General features: G+C 44.3%; 1 protein-coding gene across 3 annotated transcripts in view; it reads right to left on the reverse strand.

The window, feature by feature from the left end:
* Positions 1-20,599, reverse strand: part of LOC113478625 — a 60,383-nt gene that overhangs the window by 33,359 nt on the left and 6,425 nt on the right. For all 3 annotated transcript variants that reach the window (XM_026845942.1, XM_026845941.1, XM_026845940.1), the window contains exons 2-3: positions 7,815-7,890; positions 6,051-6,541 (exon numbers count right to left, since the gene is read on the reverse strand). In XM_026845942.1, coding sequence (XP_026701743.1) covers positions 6,051-6,541; positions 7,815-7,890 — 567 coding nt within the window. The remainder of the gene's footprint in view (positions 1-6,050; positions 6,542-7,814; positions 7,891-20,599) is intronic.

Consider the following 20,599-nt stretch of genomic DNA (forward strand, 5'->3'; position numbering starts at 1 on the left):
AACCTGGTCTAGTGGAAGGTGTCCCTGCCCATGGCAGGGGGGGGTGGAACTAGATGATCTTTAAAGTCCCTCCCAACCCAAACCATTCTGTGATTCTGTGATTATTCTACATGCCTTGCCTTTGGCATTTACAAACTGGCACCACAGCTGCAGGTGAACCTTACTGTCAGTGAAGACAGTGAGACATGATGAAAGAAACAGGTATCTGCTGTCTGGAAGAATCACAATCGCCTCCTAGGGGCAGGGTAGGGTTCCTCATGCCTTCCCTTGCTACTGACTCTACCTCCCAGACAGCACTCTACCTTCCCATCCTCTCTCCACCACTGTCAGACTACAAATGCCTTAATCAGCAAACCAGACATCAGCTAGGTGGCACTGAGCCAGAGTCTTTATAACAAACATCAAAACAGAAGAGAACATTCTCCTCAGCTCCTCCAAAGGCACAAATAAGACTTCTGCCATGCCCCACCACCCCCTCATGAGGTACACATGTCCAGTCACAGAGCCTCCTGCTGCAGAGCTACATCCTTGCAGGCAAGCAGACTGGACAATCTAATCAATCATTTTCAGCCCCAAACTTTTTCATGCTAGGATTGCCTCACAGCAGCCAGGCATAGCATTTGTTTTGTTGGCTACTTTAGTGCCAAATGCTGGCAAGGATGAGATAGACAGGGGCTCCTGCACTGGAGGAACAGCTGCTGTAGAGTATTTCTGGGGGTGAAAAATAAAAGAAAAATTGCAGGTTACCAGAAGCAGGATTTCTCATTCTATAATGGCGCAATCAGTTTCTGCAACAGTTTCCTTGTTATATTGCTTCAACAAGCACTCTACTGCACCCAGGGACAAAGAACTGCTATGGCCCAACTTTTCACACCTGGAAGAGACAAGTTCTGGCACTGGGCCCCGCAGGAAATGGTGTAAGCCATTACGCTCAGCACAGGCCCCTGAACTCCATCCACTCAGTCACCCTGGAGAGCAAGGCCCAGGGCAGAAACAGTGATGAAACCAGCACCAGCAGCAGGTTTTCCAGCACCCCCTCAGCACAGAGGCAAGCTCAGATGGGCAAACAGATGATAACAATTTGCAGGAACTGACAAGGTCTGGATTCAAATGGGAGGCCGAGAGGTGAAAAGGACTTACAAGCTCACACATTCTCTATCTGGAAGCTATTTGTCAAGTCTTGGAGAGACAGGCAAGGGCAAAACCCAGCTGCTCTAAGGATATCGAAATCTCACCCTGGAGCCATTAGCAGCCCAAAGCTCAGACCCCAGCATACCAGAGGTCACACATTGGTCCTTGGTCACATGTGGTAAGTCCATCCTGCAGCCTCTGTGCAACCAGTATCGGCCCAAAGAAAGCTTTCAGTGCCAATCGCCCTACCAGGCCCAGTCCAACCAAAATGCCAGTATTGAAATATTGAAGATAAGGACTGTTGGGCTTGATATTACACAGCTAAACCCAGACTAGGGCTCACACTCTACCCAGGCCACTTTCAGCATCAAGCCAAGACCAAGTTCCACCTACCTGTCATGCACTGAAACTACTTGCCCACCAAAGAGGTACAGTGTCTGCCATGAAAAATACAAATGCTAGCACAGGATCTGTTTTTCTCTTCTATACTGACCTTTTTCATCTAAGCATCTCAAAACATTTTAAATAATGCATTAAGCCTCCATAAGACAACAATATTGATAATATCTACTCATACATGCAAGCAAACCATAACAGAACAGTTTCACAACTTGCTCAGAACTACCTAGTGACTTTATAGCATAACTGGAAATACACCCATGTACCCAAACTCTCTGCCTTTTACTTTAAAATGATGCTTTCCTTACCAGCCACCTACCCACATGTAAATGAGGACAATTTGGATTGCTCATCACACCAGCACAAAGCTACTCTCCTCCAAGACAGATCTCTCATGATCTCTCCCTGCAAATGCTACACTGACTTCTCAAGCTGCTGAATGTAGATTTCAAAGGACTCCAGGCAGTCACACTAAACAGCACAGGAGGATGGAACCTTTACTTCCTATCTATCAGTTTACACAATGTGCCAAGACAAGTTAGTCTCATCCCCTGGGAATGAGCTCAACAGCTCCAAGGAGTCTTTGTGACACCCCAGACTTCCTTACACCTCAGCTGATGCTTGCATCCCCTGGCGCCTTCACCTCGAGCCAAAGGATGTCCCTGCTCTCTATGACCTCATGCTCTCAGCACTGCCAAAAAAAGCCAGATCTGCTGAAGTTAACAAGGTGGCAGCAGACAGTCTTTCTAGGACATGCATAGCCCTCATTAAATAGCAACTGGCTGGCAGCAGGGCCTGCATGTAATAACACTGTCCAAGGACCATCACAGAATAATCTAGGTTGGAAAAGACCTTGAAGATCATCTAATCCAACCATTAGCCTAACACTGACAGTTCCCAACTACACCATATCCCTCAGCGCTATGTCAGCCCAACTCTTAAACACCTCCAGGGATGAGGACTCCACCACCTCCCTGGGTAGCCCATTCCAACACCTAACAGCCTGTCCCATGAAGAAATACTTCCTAATATCCAGTCTAAACCTTCCCTGGAGGAACTTGAGGCCATTCCCCTCCTGCCCTATCGCTTATTACTTGGTTAAAGAGACTCATCCCCAGATCTCTGCAACCTCCTTTCAGGTAGCTGTAGAGAGCAATGAGGTCTCCCCTCAGTCTCCTCTTCTTCAGACTCAACACCCCCAGTTCCCTCAGCTGCTCCTCATACGACCTGTGCCTCAGACCCTTCACCAGCTTCGTTGCCCTTCTTTGGACACGCTCGAGTGATTCAATGTCCTTTTTGTAGTGAGGAGCCCAAAACTGAACACAGTAATCAAGGGGTTAAGGGGTGGCTGGGAGAGGGCATTCACTGCAGCAACGCAGGTATCTGCATGAGCCAAGGTATTTCTGCCCAATTAGATGAAAGAAAGGAAGAAAAGTGTTCTGTGCTAATTTTCTAGCCCTTTGGAGGAGTGAAAATAAGCGTGCATTGAATTGCCCTCACTCAGCCTCAATAGTGAAGAGGCTGGGTGGCCAGCTCGCCAGACAGCCAGAGGGGCAAATATACTTGCCAACTATCCAAACTCATGGCTGGGGCACAAATGAGCAGAATCATAGTGCCCCATGAAGCTGCAAAGGCATGGCCTGCAACCTAACCGGAAGGGACTTTTTAAACCTTCTCTTATGCAGACTTTCCTGCTAAGGGAGGCTGAACTGAAAGGCCCAGATAATAGAAGTTTCCATTTATCCACAGGCCATGGAGGTAGAAGCACAGCAATTCCCTAACCCCTTGACAGCACTCAGATTGCTCCCAACCCACTTGTGTCTACAAAATTTGCTCCCCTTCTTTACCAAAAGGGCATCCAAACACTGGAACACATTTGGATACCACATACCACTGTTGCAAGGCCTTCCTACAAAAGCTGCCTTGTCTGTTCAGTGCAAGGAATAGCTTAGGCATCCCAACACAGCACCACTCCACACCACAACTCTTTGGACCAATGTTTGATCACCATCTAACATGAACAGGATTTGATGCAAAGACAAAGCACTCCAAATCTCTTCATCCACCACTGAGCATCCCATAACACATCATGCACCCAAAAAGTGTCGTCTCAGAACACATTTGCTTCTGGCACAAATTAATCTTGTCTGATACTTTGTCATCTATCAGTTCCACAGAGCTGCAGGAATGGAAAGTAAGGCTCAGGGACAAGAGTGAAAGCCACATCTGCTGCTCAAAAAACTTTCAATATGATCAAGCTTTCAGATGCGTTCTCATGCGCAAGCACATGATAGTAAGGCTAAGAATTGCAAAGCAAGAATAGCTTGATGTTCAGAGCCCAGATGAAGCCTTAGAGTAGCCACTTTAATATTATCATTCCTTATTTGCATTGCTTATCTTGACTAAAACACACATGATGCCAAGTGCTACCCAGGTGGTTAATATAAGAGGTATTTTTGTTAGCGAATCAGGTGGGGGAATGGAGGTACTGAATGACACTTGCCCAACTTCATACAAGGATTTTGTGGCAGAACTCAAAACAACTCAGATTTCAGATAAATGAGATCACTGATTTTAGCTAAGCTGATGAGAATCCAAGTGTCACCAGAAGACTGAATCTGCAACACTACTGTTATTTCTATCATGATTTTTGTAGCAGCAACAAGTAGCAAGTAAGAAGTCATCATAAAGCTGCAAGATGTTACTGGTTGAAAATTAACCAACTATAAAAATAATACAAATGACCAAACAGTGTTACAGTATTCAGACTTCACATCACTTCTCATGTTCCCCACCTCCCCCCAAAAAGTACACTTTTAAATTAAAACCACTAGCTAAATATCCTTTCTTTATAACATGGATTCCACAACCTGGAAGTGTTAATGACATCTACAGTAAAACATTATTTAAAAACACACGCCCATCATCACTCCAGATCTCAACTTTTTGCAAAAATTTTTGCCACAATTAATCTAGAAGTGTAAAGAGCAAACAGACCAGGAAACAAATCATTCTCACAAGGTTTCCCAGAAAAGCCACAACAGTTTGGAAAGCTTATTTAAATTAGTCCCTAACCTTCACCAACACACTCCCAAACACTGCTGAAAGGAACTTAAGGCAGAGCAGGTGGATGCTGTGCCTGGGATCCAAGTCAGAGAAAGCACCTGGGCCAAAAGGAACATTTCTCTATTTACTCACATGAACTCTGAAAAGGGGGCTGGGCACAGGCTTACCAGCTTTCTCTTCTCATTAGGATGTGGCACTAATTAAAGTCTGTCAGCATCAGTAGAAGATTTGGGTGATGTGAAATGCAAGACTGGGTCTTTTGAATGTTCTGTGAGCAGAAACTTGGCGAGAAGGGTGAAGAGGGGGTGAGTAAAACTGTACTGAAACCAGAAGTCTCTGCATTATGTATTCATGGGATGTATGCTGCCAGCAGGACTGAGAACAAGGAACAATGTAATGGGGAAACAGAGGGGGTCTCACTTTCATAAATCTTGGAAAATAAAATACATAGTCTTTTCTTTTAGAGGGTCCACCTTGTAGGCTTAAAGAGGGTAGTGGTAGTGAGATTAAAACTAGTACATCCAACCAGAGGCAGTGAAATTCTTCCCTAATGAGAGGAAATTCAGAACTGAAAACAAATGTCTTTTAAGTTAATGCAATTTACCAGGGTCAGCAGATGTCTGCAGATACTCTTTCAAACTGACACTACACCAGTGCAAGAAGAAAAACAAATAATGAAGAGAAAGCTGAAATACTAACTCTACAGCAACACCTTCTGAAAGAGAGGCACCAGATGGGCACTGCGCAGGGCAGCCCACCCCACCAGTACCAGGCATGCCCCATTTCCCAGCCTCTGCAGAGATGAGACAAACTCCTAGCATGTACACATCTCAATCCCCAGCACCTACGGAAGTCCTGCAAAATCAAGACTAAATGGATCTAGAGCAAACTGTAAAGACCTTAACACTTTACAAACACAAGAAGGCAGAAAGCACTGTTTTACATTCCTGGAAAACTCCAAGGAGGCATAAAGAGACTCTTGGGCTCAAGGAGGTCAACAAGTGTGGAGATATCTATCATCAAGTCTACAACCACTTTTATCACAATTTCTTTATACACCCCTAAGCAATTAATTTATTTTGGAGTAAATGGTATGGGTCAGATCACAGCAGCAGGGGTAACCTGACAAAAGTGAAATCCAGTGACTTTGTTCCTGTGTCATGCAATGAACTGGACAGTACAGATGCTGCTTTCCTAATGGGGGTAGCAATAGAACAGCCCAACTGTAGCAAAAGCCACTCAAGTAGCAGTGGCTTTACCTCAAGAGAGGTATCTACACTTAGGCCTAGTTTAGTCTAGACAGCAGAAGTACCAGTTATGTCCCTGAAGATATGATCACAAAAAGCAACCCTATTAATTTTCTGAACCCTTCCTCAATAACCCTTTTCTGTCTCTGCCTACACCACCTTCTCTCAAGTGATGCTGCTTTCCCCTCATATGAAGTTCTGCCTTACCTGCTGCATTTTTTCCAGGTCAAGGCTGGGCCTGCTGACCTTATCCCCATATCCTTGTCGATGTCTCTTACAAGGCATGACTTGCTCAAGGCCCGCCCCAACACTTTTTAAGATTAAAGGTCTGGAGGCTGGGCTCCGCACTAGGGGCTGGAGTCTCTTGGGAGGGGAGGCACTGAACAGCACAGGGCTTGGGCTGGCATGCAGGCCATCAGCGTGCTCTGCCACAGGCCGGAAGGACATTGCACACAAGTTCTTCACTTCTTCGTCACTGGAGGAGGTGTAGTTGCTGTCACTGCAGCAGGCAAGCCTGCTGACCTGGGACCACTTCCGCTTCTCAGCGGCGAACTCTCGGTTGATGCGCTCCAGCTCCTCTTCTGAGCTGTGGCGGTCAAGGCTGGCATGGAAGAGGGCCCGAACCTTGCAGCATTGGTTCTCCTGGTTCTGGAGCTGGTTGGTGGCCAGAGGGGTCAAGGTACAATTCCGTCTTCTCTCTGGTGGGAGGAGGAGATAGAGGAGTGGCAGAGCAGATCTGTGTCCCATGCCCTAATAACCAGGCATGCTTTCTCCTGACCTGTGGGTTTTTTTTTTTTAATCTCCTCCAAAGTAAACTTCGAGCTGTTCTCCCATCTTTTCCTCCCAAGAAGAAACACCACCCAGCTGAATGCTTCCCTTTGGAAGTTTCCATACCTTTGTTTAGACCAGAATGCTAGACATCCCCCCGCAAACTACCACCTGAAAGTCTAGTTGCAGAGCAAGAACATGGACCTGCCACCAACCTCAATCCCTGAGCATGGAGAAAACATGATCTTACAAATGTGTTGTTAGGCACCTGCTTCCAGCTAAAAACATTAAGTTCTAGTGACCAGTTTTCAGGGCAGAGGAAGCAAGCAAGTTGCTTTATTCTAAGCAGTATGTCTGTGGCTCAAATTAAGAGAGATCTTGTTTCTGGAAGTAAAAGTCGTCTTTCTATTACATTGCTTGTCATAAAAGAGAGCCTTGCCTTCAGCCATAAGCTGTGCATGCTCTACCTGTTCTGCTGAGCTACTATGTTAAGCACATAGAACAGGGATTTGAATTTTGACACGACATGACCTATGGGTCAGCAATATAACAACTTCAGCCTTTGCATAATAATCCACCTGAATTTGGCTAAACAACAATAAAACACAGGGCATGCACAAATGGCAAAGGCAGCATAGCTCAACAGTTGCATTTACTACAGGTTTCACCAGCAGCTCTAAGCTGCTTCATACCAGGTCCAAAACAATAGCAGAGCATCTGTCTCTCCTCTAACAAAGACTCTCATCTAGATTCAAGAATAGGGCTGCCCAATACCAACAGTACAGGAGGAAAAGAACAAGCTAATCAATGAGTCCAGGGGAATTAAGGAAGTGAAGATTAAAACCCAAAATAGCAAGGAAGCAGAAACCTAGAACAAAGGTGACACAGGTACACAAGCATGGAATAGAAGATAAATTTTTAGTCCCAGCTCTGCTGCTGGCCCAATTTTAGACTTTCTCTACCCCATGTATGTAGCACTGGGGCCTTATGTGGTTAACATCCATCCCTGGTAAGAAAAGTGCACCTGCAGCATCTGATAACACCAGCTTCTCCCTGTGAGGTCTCAAAGCCTTCAAGGTGACTGATGTAATGCATCTGGTTGTGGTACATTGGGGATGGAGAAGGCACATCCAAGAGCACAAATGAAAAGCAAAATGGATTTCAGCTGTAGCATCCCGGGACCCTTGTATCTCATCCCTTTACCTCTGTCGATCTGAGCAAGTTCCTGGTTCTCTCCCTCAGAGTCGTCACTGTCCTCATCACTTGGGGGGTAGGAGATCTAGGGGATAAGGAGAAAGAAAAGGCTTCATGAACACTGAACATCGCATGCTGCTGCCCAAGCCACTTCCCCGACACCCCCCCTCTCATATCCTGCAGGCATCCACCCCACCTAACCGCACACATGTGGCTGTAGCACCTCCCTGCATACACATCCTCATCTCCCAACCTCAAACTCTTGTCATATCTCTTACTTGCAGCAACACAAAACACACAGCCTACCACTATTTCCACCTTACTGCACCGCCAACTCTTTCCCCAAGCACAACAAACATACCCTGCCCTCAGCCTCCTAAACACAAAGCTTATAACCATCATGGCCTACCACATCCACATGTGGACAACTGACTCTCCAAAACCCACCACCAAAATAAAGTCACATCCTGTAAACAGCACCATCATCTTGCAAGGCACCCACAAATGGAAGTGGCACGTTAACTTTAGCCATCCTATGTATGCATCCACACTTCCCCCTTGAAGGCACACACACATAAGCCAAAGAATAAACTCAGCTTGCTGAAGAATGTAATAGAAAGAAACAAGATTTAACAGAAATGCAAACAACTGTCCCCACCAGCACAAAATCTTACAGTACCACTGAACACCCTTAAGTGTGCCAAGACTAACCACAATTCACATACTTTGTCTACCAGGAATTTTCAGGAACATCTGCTCTGGATCAGCCAATGGACTTCAAACCACTTACTGTATACCCCAATACCCACCTACTCAAAACACATTCTAACACTGAACAAACTTGGTAGTTGCCCCTTGAGAGAGGTTGAGATCTGTAACCAAGTTTTTCTGAGTCAGATAGATCCCATTGCTGCTGAGTTTCCTACATAGAGGAAGCCCTACCTACCCAGTTCCTAGAGTGACTTTTCTGCTGCACAGAGCATACCTGAAAGTTTTAAGATCAAATCTCTGAGCTATGCAGCTTAGTATGTGTCTCTGGCAAGGGATAAAACCAGTAAGTCAAATGAAAATGCAATACTTCGAAAGAAGCTTTTGTAAGACAGTTCTGGAATAACACAATCACGGGCAAGATGAGCTTTATTATTCCTTATACCTTTTTATTTAGAACAACAAACATTAACATCATTCTTAGATGAGTCTCAAGCTACTTGCCCACAAAAAGAATCCAGTGTCAATGTGTTTCAAAAGGTTACATGGAGTGTTTCCATTTTAAAAGTGTCTGATGTGCTGTATTTGACTTTTATAGATGAGGCAACATGCAATCATTACACTGATACTGACCCATTTTACCTCCACCACTGTTCCTAGGAAAATGTCCTTGAAGTGTTTCAGCCTCCCAGAGACCCAGAACAGCAACTGCACTTAACTAGGTGCCTATGAAAGACACATACAGCTGATGCAGAGAAACAGAAATAGTGGAAAAATTCTGATTGATACTGAATTTGATAACTCCTAAGGAAACAGACCTCTTTTGTGACCATCCTCCAGGATTTTGTTTGAGGGTTTGGTTCCCCCAAAAGCCTGTTGACACCTTTTTTCTCCTCCTTTTTTTAAAGCTACCTTTTGCCTTTCTGTATTTACATTGCCCTTTAAGAAAACAGAAAATATTTTCCTTCCTTAATAGTTTTTAAATTACTTTCCCAACTGTCAAATGACAAATGAGAAAAGTGGCACAGATTTACCCCCATTGCTGATATTCTTGGAAATGCAGGGGGTTGTTTTTCCCACCACAACTACAATTTTCTTGTACGCACTCACACACATGCATCATTTAATAAAGGCAGCTGGCACTGAGGAACACTGCCAAATTAACAGACTTCTAGCTGTCCCCAGAACAGGTATAATACCTTGTTTGTGCCATGGTAGTTCATAGAGGGGACAGCTGACACTGAGGTGCCATTGTGCTAGCTGCTGTACAGACAGACAGTGGTCCTGTCTTCATTACAAAAGCTAAGGCTCCAATTCTAACTCAAGAGGTACTGACTTTAGTCTGTGGCTCATTCCCACACAAAAACCTTTCATTTGGATGTGGCAGGGTTTACAGTGAGGTTTAACAGCTCTGCGTGGGAAACGTATCTGCTTCAGTTTTTGTACTATGTAAATGTCAATACATTGCATGGCACTACTTCTAAACAAGAGGCAATGACATCTAGCACATGCAGGTCAAAGAGATACTGTACAATGTCACTGGCTTTAGATGCTTAAGATAGGAGTTGGATTTCAGTCAATGATTGACATTTTGAAGGTCTTCATGCCTAACATTCTGGAGCTTCCAAAATATTCACTCCTTGTACCATTTTTTTTAGGCCCTAGTCTCATATTGATAACTCTCCTCTGTTAAGCCCTCCCCAGCCCCACAAGCAGCTCAAGACTAATCCCCCATGAGTTGCCTCAAACACTTCTCTAGAGGCTTTGTTCAAAGCACCTGCAAGAGAAATCCCTTTCAAACAAAAAGATACCAAGTCTGTGGATTTGATCACATACTATATACTAGAGAATTTAAAGTGGTAGGACAAGACAAAAGGCTTTATGGTAAAAAAGGGCTCCTACACTCTTGTTAATCATCCTCCTGATGCTAGCCATGGAAAAGTAAGCACCCACTCTTTAACCAACTATGACTTTTACAAGCAACATACCAAATGTTTTTCAGGATCAAGACAAATTACAGACATCTACTGGACCACTCTTCCTGACACCCATCTTTTCTTTTGGAAGAACACACCAGCTCAACATTCAGACTTGGTTTCTCCCATTATTCCCACTGATGGTGTCTTACCCCTGTTCTAGACAATATTCTCAGAAATTGGAGTATTTTCATAATATAGATCAAAGGCTAACCATAGAAGAAGCCTTAAAATCCAGCAACTCTTCATTTTGTGCATGAATGAAATAAGCAGATAAGACCCAGAAGTCTCACTGCCTCTAATGTCCCATGACCTGCACTGTCTTTCAAAAGTCCTCTCATCTCTGATCTTGTGCTAGTTACATTCAAGCAAATATCCTCCTGTTCAGTCTTCAGAGGCATCATTTTCCTCACATTTGTCATTTAGCATGGTCGTCTATTTTAGTAATGTTACATTCTCTTTTTATTAGTAAATCCTTCCACAAATTATATCCATGTTGTGGGAACTGAAGTCTCCCAAGCTCCTTTGTATGAGACCCTAGCTCGCATGCTCCCTAACAGAGAATCATCATTCATAGCAGACTAATCCTTTATCTTACAGAGTTGAAATTTTACATGTGAAACTCCTTTCTATACTATACCACACAGGCAAAGATTAATGGAAGATAAAAAAAGGATTGTCTGTCTGTATGGATAATAAGAATTTCCAGAAACTATAAAGATATAGGGAATCAAAGACTAGTGCTCTGACTAGCTGGGAGATAAATGCCTTCTCCCTTGACTTTTCCCAGGCTTTAACAGCAACACTTTTCTCTCTTCAAAAGCATTCCACTAAACACAGTGGTCTCAGGTGTCCAGCCTTCCTTGCACAGTCCCTGTCTTATATTAGCCATAGATTTACTTTTGTCTGAGGCAGTACAGCCTCGTTTTCCTCACAAACTCAGAACTGTGGCATTGCTATAGCAGAAAGCTTGACCTCCACGTCAAAGATCCCACTAGATCATGGCTTCAACTACAGCATACAAATCACAGAACTGTTTAGATTGGAAGACACTTCTTGGTCTAGTCTAAGCCCCTGCTCAAGGTGGGTCAATTAGAACAGGTTACACAGGACTGTGCCCCATACGCTCGGTACCCTAATGTGCAAAATTAAAGAGAAGTAAAACTCAAATTCACATAGATGTTTAGAAGCCACGGCACAAATCAAGCCAGAAAAAGGATAGGCGCCCATCCACCCTCTAGTCTTTCCTCAGGAAATGCACCAGATCTGAAATTCAAAGACAGCAGCCTCCTGTTGATGAGGATCTCAGTCTTACACCTCAGTCCTTCAGCTCCAGCACCAGACATGCCTTCTGTCAGGCTAAGGACTCCTACCATGCCAGATGGAAACATGGACAAAACTTCCCCATGCATTTGATTTTGCATCAATATCCAGTAAGGAAAGATGAGTTGTGTAGAATAACCAGATGGTATTTAAGAAGAACTGAGTGTAAAGCTTACACCTTCAAGGAAGTTTTAACATGAAAGACAAACCAGCAGATATTAAAAAAACAGAGACAAAAAAATAAATCTGTCTTTCTCACACTACTGCTTATTAATTGAGTAATGATAACTAGCTGCAGCCAGCATTGCTCAGGTCCTTAAGGGTTCCATCACCCTTAGCATCTAAAGTCCTGAAATACACCAGACAATATAAAACCCCCACCCTATTAAAAGTGGAGTTCCTCTCAGTTTTGCTTACAGAAGAGAATTAGCCTGCTATCATATGATCAAAAGTAGTTACATTAAGAGTCATCTAGGAGCTTACAAAAGAAGGGAATACCACTCCTAAGGCAGAAAAAAAAATATCTCCCAACAGGCTTCACTTAATGGCTGCATTGTCCTAAAAAAAAACGGAAACACCAACAGGGTGGTTTGGTGCAGTGGAGGGTGTGTGCATGAGAAGCAGGCAAGAAAAGATACAAGTGACCTCAGGCAACCCCTTCATTCCCAGCTTGAACTAAGAATGGACTCAGGCTGCAGAGCATCATACCCAATCGCCCTCTGGGAGGGAGTGAGTTTACCTCCAGGGAGGTGGCTTCCTGGCAGAGGCCAGTGCTACCTGTGCTGCCACATATAAGGCTGTTTGCAACACAGGCTCATTCACTTAGAGCCCTGGCACCCAAGGGAATCTCAGCAACTAAGTAAAGCCCCTTGCAAATGCTTTAAAAAGACTTTGCCTGAGTTGGTCTCACTCACTGGTTCCTGGCACAAAAGCGAAAAGCATGATGAGCTCACCAATGACTACTGTTTTCTCTGCTATGGGGAATCAATTTCTTCAGACTTCAGATTGGAGAAATGAAACCAGTTCTCACTTACCTTCTCCCTGCCACACTGCCTACAGAGCTGCTGCTGAAGACATGGGCGTCTTACAGCATAGGGCTCTGCTGCCAGCTCTTCTTGGTCCCAACTGCTTGGCTTCAGTAAATAAATTTCCCCAGTGTTATTTTTCCAGTTCAACAATGGCTGCAGTTGCCATGGGACACTGCTGGATCTTGAATGAGGGAGTGTCATCCTCCCAGTTATAAGACACTCCGAATTAGAAGGAGTGGGAAAACAAGGGAGATTATGAGACATTGAAAGGTACTTTTGAGCAATGGAACAACATGAGGAAAAAGGAAGGAATGAGTCAAACAGACCTTCAAATTAGCATCTAATGCCTTTCCCATTTTTTTTTCAGACATATTCAGCATTAGAAGGACAATTTATGCTAGTAAAACAGGCTGTAATACTTGCTCTCTCCTCCAGAAAAGCAGCAGAATTATAGACTAAGTTCAGTTTAGTCTTCAAATATTCGAAAGTGAGATATGACTGCCCAGACTAGATCTGGGTTTTACAGTTGGGGTCCTTCAACAACTAAACTTCCAGCCAGAACTGTCCTAGTTTGGAAAAGCTTGCTAAAATATTTTTTCTCCTGATATTATCATCATTTTCCATTTTAATAACAGCTCTGCCTTCAAACTCCTTTCTCCATTTCCTTGCAAATAGCTACAGTTCAAACCCAAGGTTCATAACCCTTGAACATTATCCTGCTTGACAGAGCAGCTGTCTGGCAGAGTCAGTGAAAGCAGTGATGGGCTGGTGGGACACAGCACTACCTGAAGTCCTTATTTTCTGGGCCTGCCCCATGCTGAAAACAGAAAAATTCCTGGTATTGTAGGAATACCGCAAATTTAGTCAGACATGTCATCTTCTGCAGGGGCACAGAGTCTACTTAACTGTCTGTGGTTTCATGGATTTAAGGGAAACAGAGAATCATTCTAGGTAGCCGAATCTGCAATGTTTTAACAATGCAGATGTCATTTGTGTTAATGTTTACCTTACACAAGCACAAGCAAACATGGTGACTGGCAACTGCCAGGGTGCAAGTGGTGGGAGTCATTAACCAGAAAACATAGACACTGAGCTTCTGTTATGAGGAACAATGACTGAACTTGATTTCCAGAAGCATGGAGCTTAAGCTGGGTTACACAGAACAGTAAGGACACAAGTGGTGGGTGGGTTGGGAAGAGGTGCATGTGTGGTCTTCTTACTGTTTCAAATCTTCTCCCTCGTGCTTCTGTAATTCCATAAACAAATTAATACACTTGTTTTAAACATACTGTTTGCATGGCAAAATTATGCTTATCTACTGTCTACAACTCCTGGAAAGTTCAAATGTGGCCAAATGTGACTAGAATTACAGAGATGACAGGGCACTGCCCTAGGCCTGGGGATCCTCTTTCACAAGTGAAGTGATCAGAGGACTATATGCAGAGAAAAGTACAGTGAGGCTGGCTTCAGCACTGGGAAGGGGCACAAAGAGGCTGATCAAAATATCATTCAGGTCAAACCCACATAGCACAGCTGGACTCTGTACTCTCTCATCTGCCCCACATCAGCTCTCTTGGCTGCAGTCTGCATCAAACCTTCTTTTCTAAATGTCCCCCTGCTCTTCCCAAGGCCAAGCTGAGATGATTTTGCAGGGGAAGACTAAAGACAAAAACACTGGGGGCTTATAATAATAAATAAAAAGAACCAGCAAGTCCTGATGCTTCACCACTGCTCTAGGGAAGTCTGGTATACACCAATGAGCCTATGGTACATAAACACACAGACTCCACAGTCACCAGAAACAGCAGCCATCTGATGTTCTCCAATTGCAGGGAACTGAATGTAGCTGATGCCTACAATTCAGACTTCTATCCACTACAGGTCTGTTCTCAAAAGCCCTGGGCAAATATTGTTAGAAGAGCAAAACCAAGATCATCCTTTTAAAAATCCATTCAAGATAAACCTCCAAAAGGCAGTACTTGCAAAGAGACTAGAACAGACTCTGTTCTACCCAGCAGAGACCAATGGTATAGGCACCCACATATATGCATCCATTCTCCCCACCAGCCAAACTTTTGTGACAACAGAAGACACAAAAGAAACACTACCAGCTTAAAAAAAAAAAAAACAAACAAAAACCAACACACCAAAAAAAGAGAGACTTTAAAAAGCCTCCTAGGCACAAAACACCAAGACTCTGGTCCTTAGTACCCAAAATACTCCAAATTTGAGAACTCCATTCAGTTGATTTATCCTCAAAGCCACTATGAGAACCAGAATCTCTCTGTATAAACATAGCCAAAGTCATGCTTGGGGCCACAATTTCACAGGGTGTGATGTTAGAAATCACAGATAGAACAAAGTCACTACAGCCCTCACTCAGCAGGTGGCTGGGGGCTGGTAACAAAGGTGTTACTACTGAAGTAGAGCCTTTAATCCTCCAATTTCCTCCTTGCCTTCTCAGACCACTATGTTACAAAATACTGCTTCTGCAGTATGGGAGCCAGAGGAATGTTGCGGCTCCATGCTGTGATATATATAATCCTTTCTAGTAGCAAGAATTTTTACACAATTCTCAAGTTATCCCTATGTTGTTAGCTTAAGAGGCTGATTAAGATTTATAGCTCTTACTATAGCGACCGAAACCATACACTCCTCCAACTCTACTTTACCTACAAGTGAAGTTTCAGGATGTGCCACTTCCTAGTAAGTCTCCAGCAAATCTTACTCTCCTTCCACCACTCAGCTTCTGCTCCCTACAAATACCCAGCACAGCCTGGACTCAGCTGGCAGTCACCTGCAGTTGTGTGGGTCCATCACAGAGTTTCTCATCAGCTCTATTATTCTACTCATGGCTTTGCTGATGTGATAACAAGTTATGGCTAACTCACATCCAAGTTTCAAGGATTCTCTTGGAAAACTAGTGTTCACCTGTTAACTTTCTCATCCTATGCAGGGAGATAGCATTTTATATACATAGTTCAGAAGGGAATTAGCAAAGAAAAAGTCGTTGAAGTACCAGGAAGCACCCATCAGAAAGAAGCAATCTACAAAGCAGTTGTGCTGTGAAGAGATCCCTTCGCAAAGAATGTCAGCTCCTCTGACAACTCACAGCATGGAGCCCTGGCATTCCCCTGGCTTGTAGCCTGCAGAAGTGTTATTCAGCAGTACTGACACCACAAAGCACAGCAGTCCAGAAAGACAAGGGAAGCCTGAAGGATTAAAGACCTTCATTATGGGGCCTCGTCCACCCTGCACTAAGATACAGTGACTTCACTCCATCTGTAATTTAGAGCCCATTTGCTGCAGAACCTCAGCTCCAAACAAAGTTAGATTAAAAGCAGCACTGTTTATCACAGCCTGACAACCCTCTCAGACAGAAGGGGAATACAAGAGACACCTAGAACTGGAGAGGCACCTATAGCATAGCTAATCTTATCTGTAATGCATGTACTGGGAGAGAGTAGGATGGGAGATGGCTCCACCATCATCAGCATCAACCATTCCTGCTTTGGCCGCAAGGATTTAAATACACCCCTCCTCATTCACATCCCACCTCCACTGGCCTAGCTCAGTTATTACATTGCCGTGATGAGAAGAGGTCCCTTTACACTGGCCAGCTTCTCTGATGGTTTACAGCAACTCCCCAGCATTGCATGGGTCCCCTCCACCAGGGAAGTACAGCTGACAGCAGCTGACATAACACATCTGGTAACAGTTTTTCCATTCCCTCCTCAAAAGACCCAAAGAGAACAACTGCCATTGCCCTGAGATACTTCATCAGCAAAGGAGAAGCTGCCTGTGTTGGGAGACCTCACTCGACACTCACCTCTGCTCAGCCATAAAGAACTACACTAGCCAGATTTGCAACACAGAGAACAATGCCTTACAGTCAGGCTGGAAAATGCATTTGGAGCACATGAGACATTTCAGGCTTCTCCTCCTCTAAAAATCCCACATTAACCCTTTCAAGTGCAAACAAACAGAAGCTGTTTCATCTCTATGGATTTATACCAATCTTCTTGTGTTTTGTAACAAAAGCAAGCCAATAATATAGGACAATCCTTCAAGGCCAGATATTTGATCTATCTGGTCAGGCATCTTTAGAGGACCGTGTAAAGACTTGCAATGGCTCTCACTGCACCAGATCCTTTCCTGGTAGGCATTGTGTGATTGGGAGAATCTGGCCAAAGGGCTGGTCTCTTCACCCTACACATGGAGGGACGGGCTAGAGATAAGTGGCATAGAGACAGAATTTGAGTATTTACTCTCTACTCCAATACATGAGACAAAGTACAGAATTAAATTTGTAAGAGGCAGGTTCTAAGCAAACAACAGATGACCCTTCAGCAACTTGTAGCTAAGGTGTGAAACTTTTTGCCACAGGATGTTCTGGACATAACAGACCTAACAGATGTGGTGGGTGGTGGAAGTGGATGAGTTTAGGTGAAAGAAGTCCATTAGGCTACTAATGCACAGACAGCAGCTCTGTCTCAAGAAGTTCAAGACCAAAGTATGTGTCATTCTTAGTCTCCCCTAGGTGCCCACCTCTGGTGACTACAGGAGAGAGGATACTGGGGGAAACAGACTGTAGGTCTAACAGAATGGGTGCTCTTAAGCTCCATTCATGGAAGCAAGCCCCACAGCACATGCATTTACTTGCAATGTCACAACACAAGGGGATGCACAGAACAAAACCCAACAGTGTTCTTGCAGATCCAACTCACCTCACTACTGAGCTACTGAGACAAAGCACCACATACTAAATTTGCACCCCCACATACTATTTCAGGTGCAAGACGGGAAAAGTTTCATTGCACTGCAGTCTTCTGCAAAGTACCACTGAGAGGTTTCCCAAGACTTGTTCTGTCCAAGCCAGAATAAAGGGTTTTCTATGAACAAGAATGTATACATGAAGCTGATGATTTTTTAAGTCTTTAAATTATTTCACTTCATATGCTCCACACCAAATACCACTGGTCTCTTCTGTTAATTAGTCTTTGGCCAAAGAACTTTTATTGCTTTAGAATAACCAACTCCTAGGAATAAAGAAAAAATTTCAAAAACTAAACCCACACACAAAAACAGCCTGACTGCAGACAACTGTCTGGAACAACCACTTGGCTTTCTGTGTAATAACTGGGTGACAGGATATGGAAGGATTATTTTATGTTTTCCCAGCTTACATCCAGACACACTCTCAGCAAACTGGGAGATCTAGCTGCCTATCTGGCACCTTTCCTCAAGATGGGAAACTCCCCATTCAACCAAAGGAAATTTTCTTCTCATCTTATGCCCATTTAGATCTTGGCAGATTATAGCCTCTGATGCCAAGAACATCAGTTAAATAAAAAATAGCCTGCAACATGGAAACAATGTGACCCCATTAGGAAGGGGTAAAATGAGAGAGATTTCTGAACAAAATGAGTGTGAGGGGACAGGATCTTTATGCCATCAGCAACTTGAATTCTGCGATCTCCTTGAAATCAGTGACGCAAAACCAGGCTTGTAGCCCAGTCAAATCAATTAGCTACCCAAGGCCAATCAACAGTTTGTTTCCTAGAAGTGTCAGAAACCAAGATCTGCCTACTCTCATTGTGGACATTAATGAACATTGAAGTATCTGGGAGTACTTTATCCAGGTATCTCCTGTCCTTTCATAAATCTAAACTCAGATAAGGACCGTCTACCTTGCAGTCTGGCAATGAGCCTCAGGATCTACGAAATGGGAGGCAACTAATAAAATCCTCCTCAGGACACTTAGGCTCAGGCATTGATTTCCTCTTTTCCTCAGAAGATGTTTCTAGCCCTGAACTCTTAGGTCTTCTCATATGGGCTAATGCTGGAACAAGGGTTGGGAGGGGATCCCAGTCAAAGCTGTGAAGGGCTTCTCAGGTGTGTTTGCTGGGTACAACGACCAACCATCCCAGTCATGCCAGTCCTACATGATGGCAGCTCACTTGAGGAAGGCAATCCATAGCCTCACAGTCTACCATGCCTGAAGGGCACCTCCCCACCATGTCTCCTCCCTGCCAACTCTCATTTAGAAGATGCATGCCAGTGAGGCACAGGCATTGATCTCTGTTCCCAGCACCACAGCTCAAGTCTTGGCAAGCTGAAGGAGCTCTGCAGCAGGACTTTATTTCTACAGTGAGCCTGGATGGTAGTCTGTCTGGCCAAGAGTGCTGGAAACAGACTGTCCCACACCAGCTGCTTGCAAAGCTGATGGTCACTCACAAACTTCTTTGAGCTTTTAGCTCCTGCCACCCCCAGATGACATTCTGCCATGTTAATCTAGGACAACTAGGAAGACCCAAGATTTGGATTACTAAACACGCAGCTACGTGGCAGGCTGGTGCAAATCTTCCAAGCAAGATAGTTTTACATCCAGGTCCACCAGGAAGTTTTCATAAATATCCACAGTACATCACCCTCTATGAAGCCATCTGTTGCAGCATTCCCATTCTGCTAGGGCTGTCTCAAAGAGAACAGCAGAAGTTCACCTGGTCAAGCACTTGGTGTGCTGCAGTAATTACAGAGGAGGAAGAAAGACTACTCACCATGTAAGATCCACTCCCTCTGCCTCAGTCAGCTCCCGAGATGCCCCAGCGTCAAAATGCCTGTCCTATGACTGAACAATGCAGTATGATTTATATACAGAGATACATATGGAGTCCAGGTCAATGTCCAAACAGACCAGCCCACAGCAGGGAGGAGGTTATAATGGGTCTGAAAAGCAAGAAGGACATTGCAAGAGAGGGAAGAAATGCCCAGCAGCACCCTGAGCTGTCTACCCCCAAGGAGTGACCAAGCTAGTCCAGAAGAAGCCTTCTTTGAACCATGCTTCACCTGTGTACCATGTCCCCACAGCTGGGGCAGGACTGTGCCCAGACTGGCACAGAGACAGTTTTGCAAAGGGTACACCGGGCTGTATGTCCTTCACATCCACTTTTAGGCCTGGGTCCCAGCAGAGATCATACTGCACAGAGAATGCTTTCTGTGCAGATAAAGGTCACAACTAATTGGCTTTTCTCTAAATCTTTGCCTGGGTGTTCATGCTGAGTAGTTGTGGGTGGTGCTGCTGCAAGAACAGCTTAGCTGGCTGACTCTGCTGGTCAACAGTGGCAACAGGACAAACAGACTCTGCCCACAGCCACGTACAACAGTTACTGCAGCAGAAAACAGCCCTGAGTGCACACATACCTGGGATGCTGGTTGCTGGGAAGAGTTGGGTCACCTAACAACCCGAATCCCACTGAACCAGGAAAGAGGGGCTACAAATAAATGCATGGGGATGGATAGGTGGTGTTGGTGCTACCTACACTGCAGGTGGAAGTGCATTTCCCACTGAAAAGAGAATACAGTTCTTGGTTCTCATAAAAAGGCATTCCAACAACACTTCTGTGACCCCAAGCATGCCCCAAGAACAGCCAGAGAAGCTGGACAGACTCTACAGCAGAGTGGTGCCCTGCCCAGCCACCACTCCACAGATGTCCTGAGTGGATGAAAGCCTTCCTTTTTGCTTTAAAAAAAAAAATAAATGGTGAATGCACTGTATTGCAAGAGCCATAATTAAAATAAATTATGACCTGGGTCTCCTTTCTATTTTCACTTCAAATATAAGCCATTTTCCTGCTTAGAAAAACTTTCAGCATCCCAAACGCTGCAACATAAATTCAAGAGCTGTAAGATGGTGAATGACAGCAGGAAATGAAGTAGAACTGCACTGTCCACCAAAGCAAAATGGATTAATCTTTTT

This window comes from Athene cunicularia (assembly GCF_003259725.1).
Source record: "Athene cunicularia isolate RWA chromosome 3 unlocalized genomic scaffold, athCun1 chr3_part1, whole genome shotgun sequence".
Lineage (NCBI taxonomy): Eukaryota > Metazoa > Chordata > Aves > Strigiformes > Strigidae > Athene > Athene cunicularia.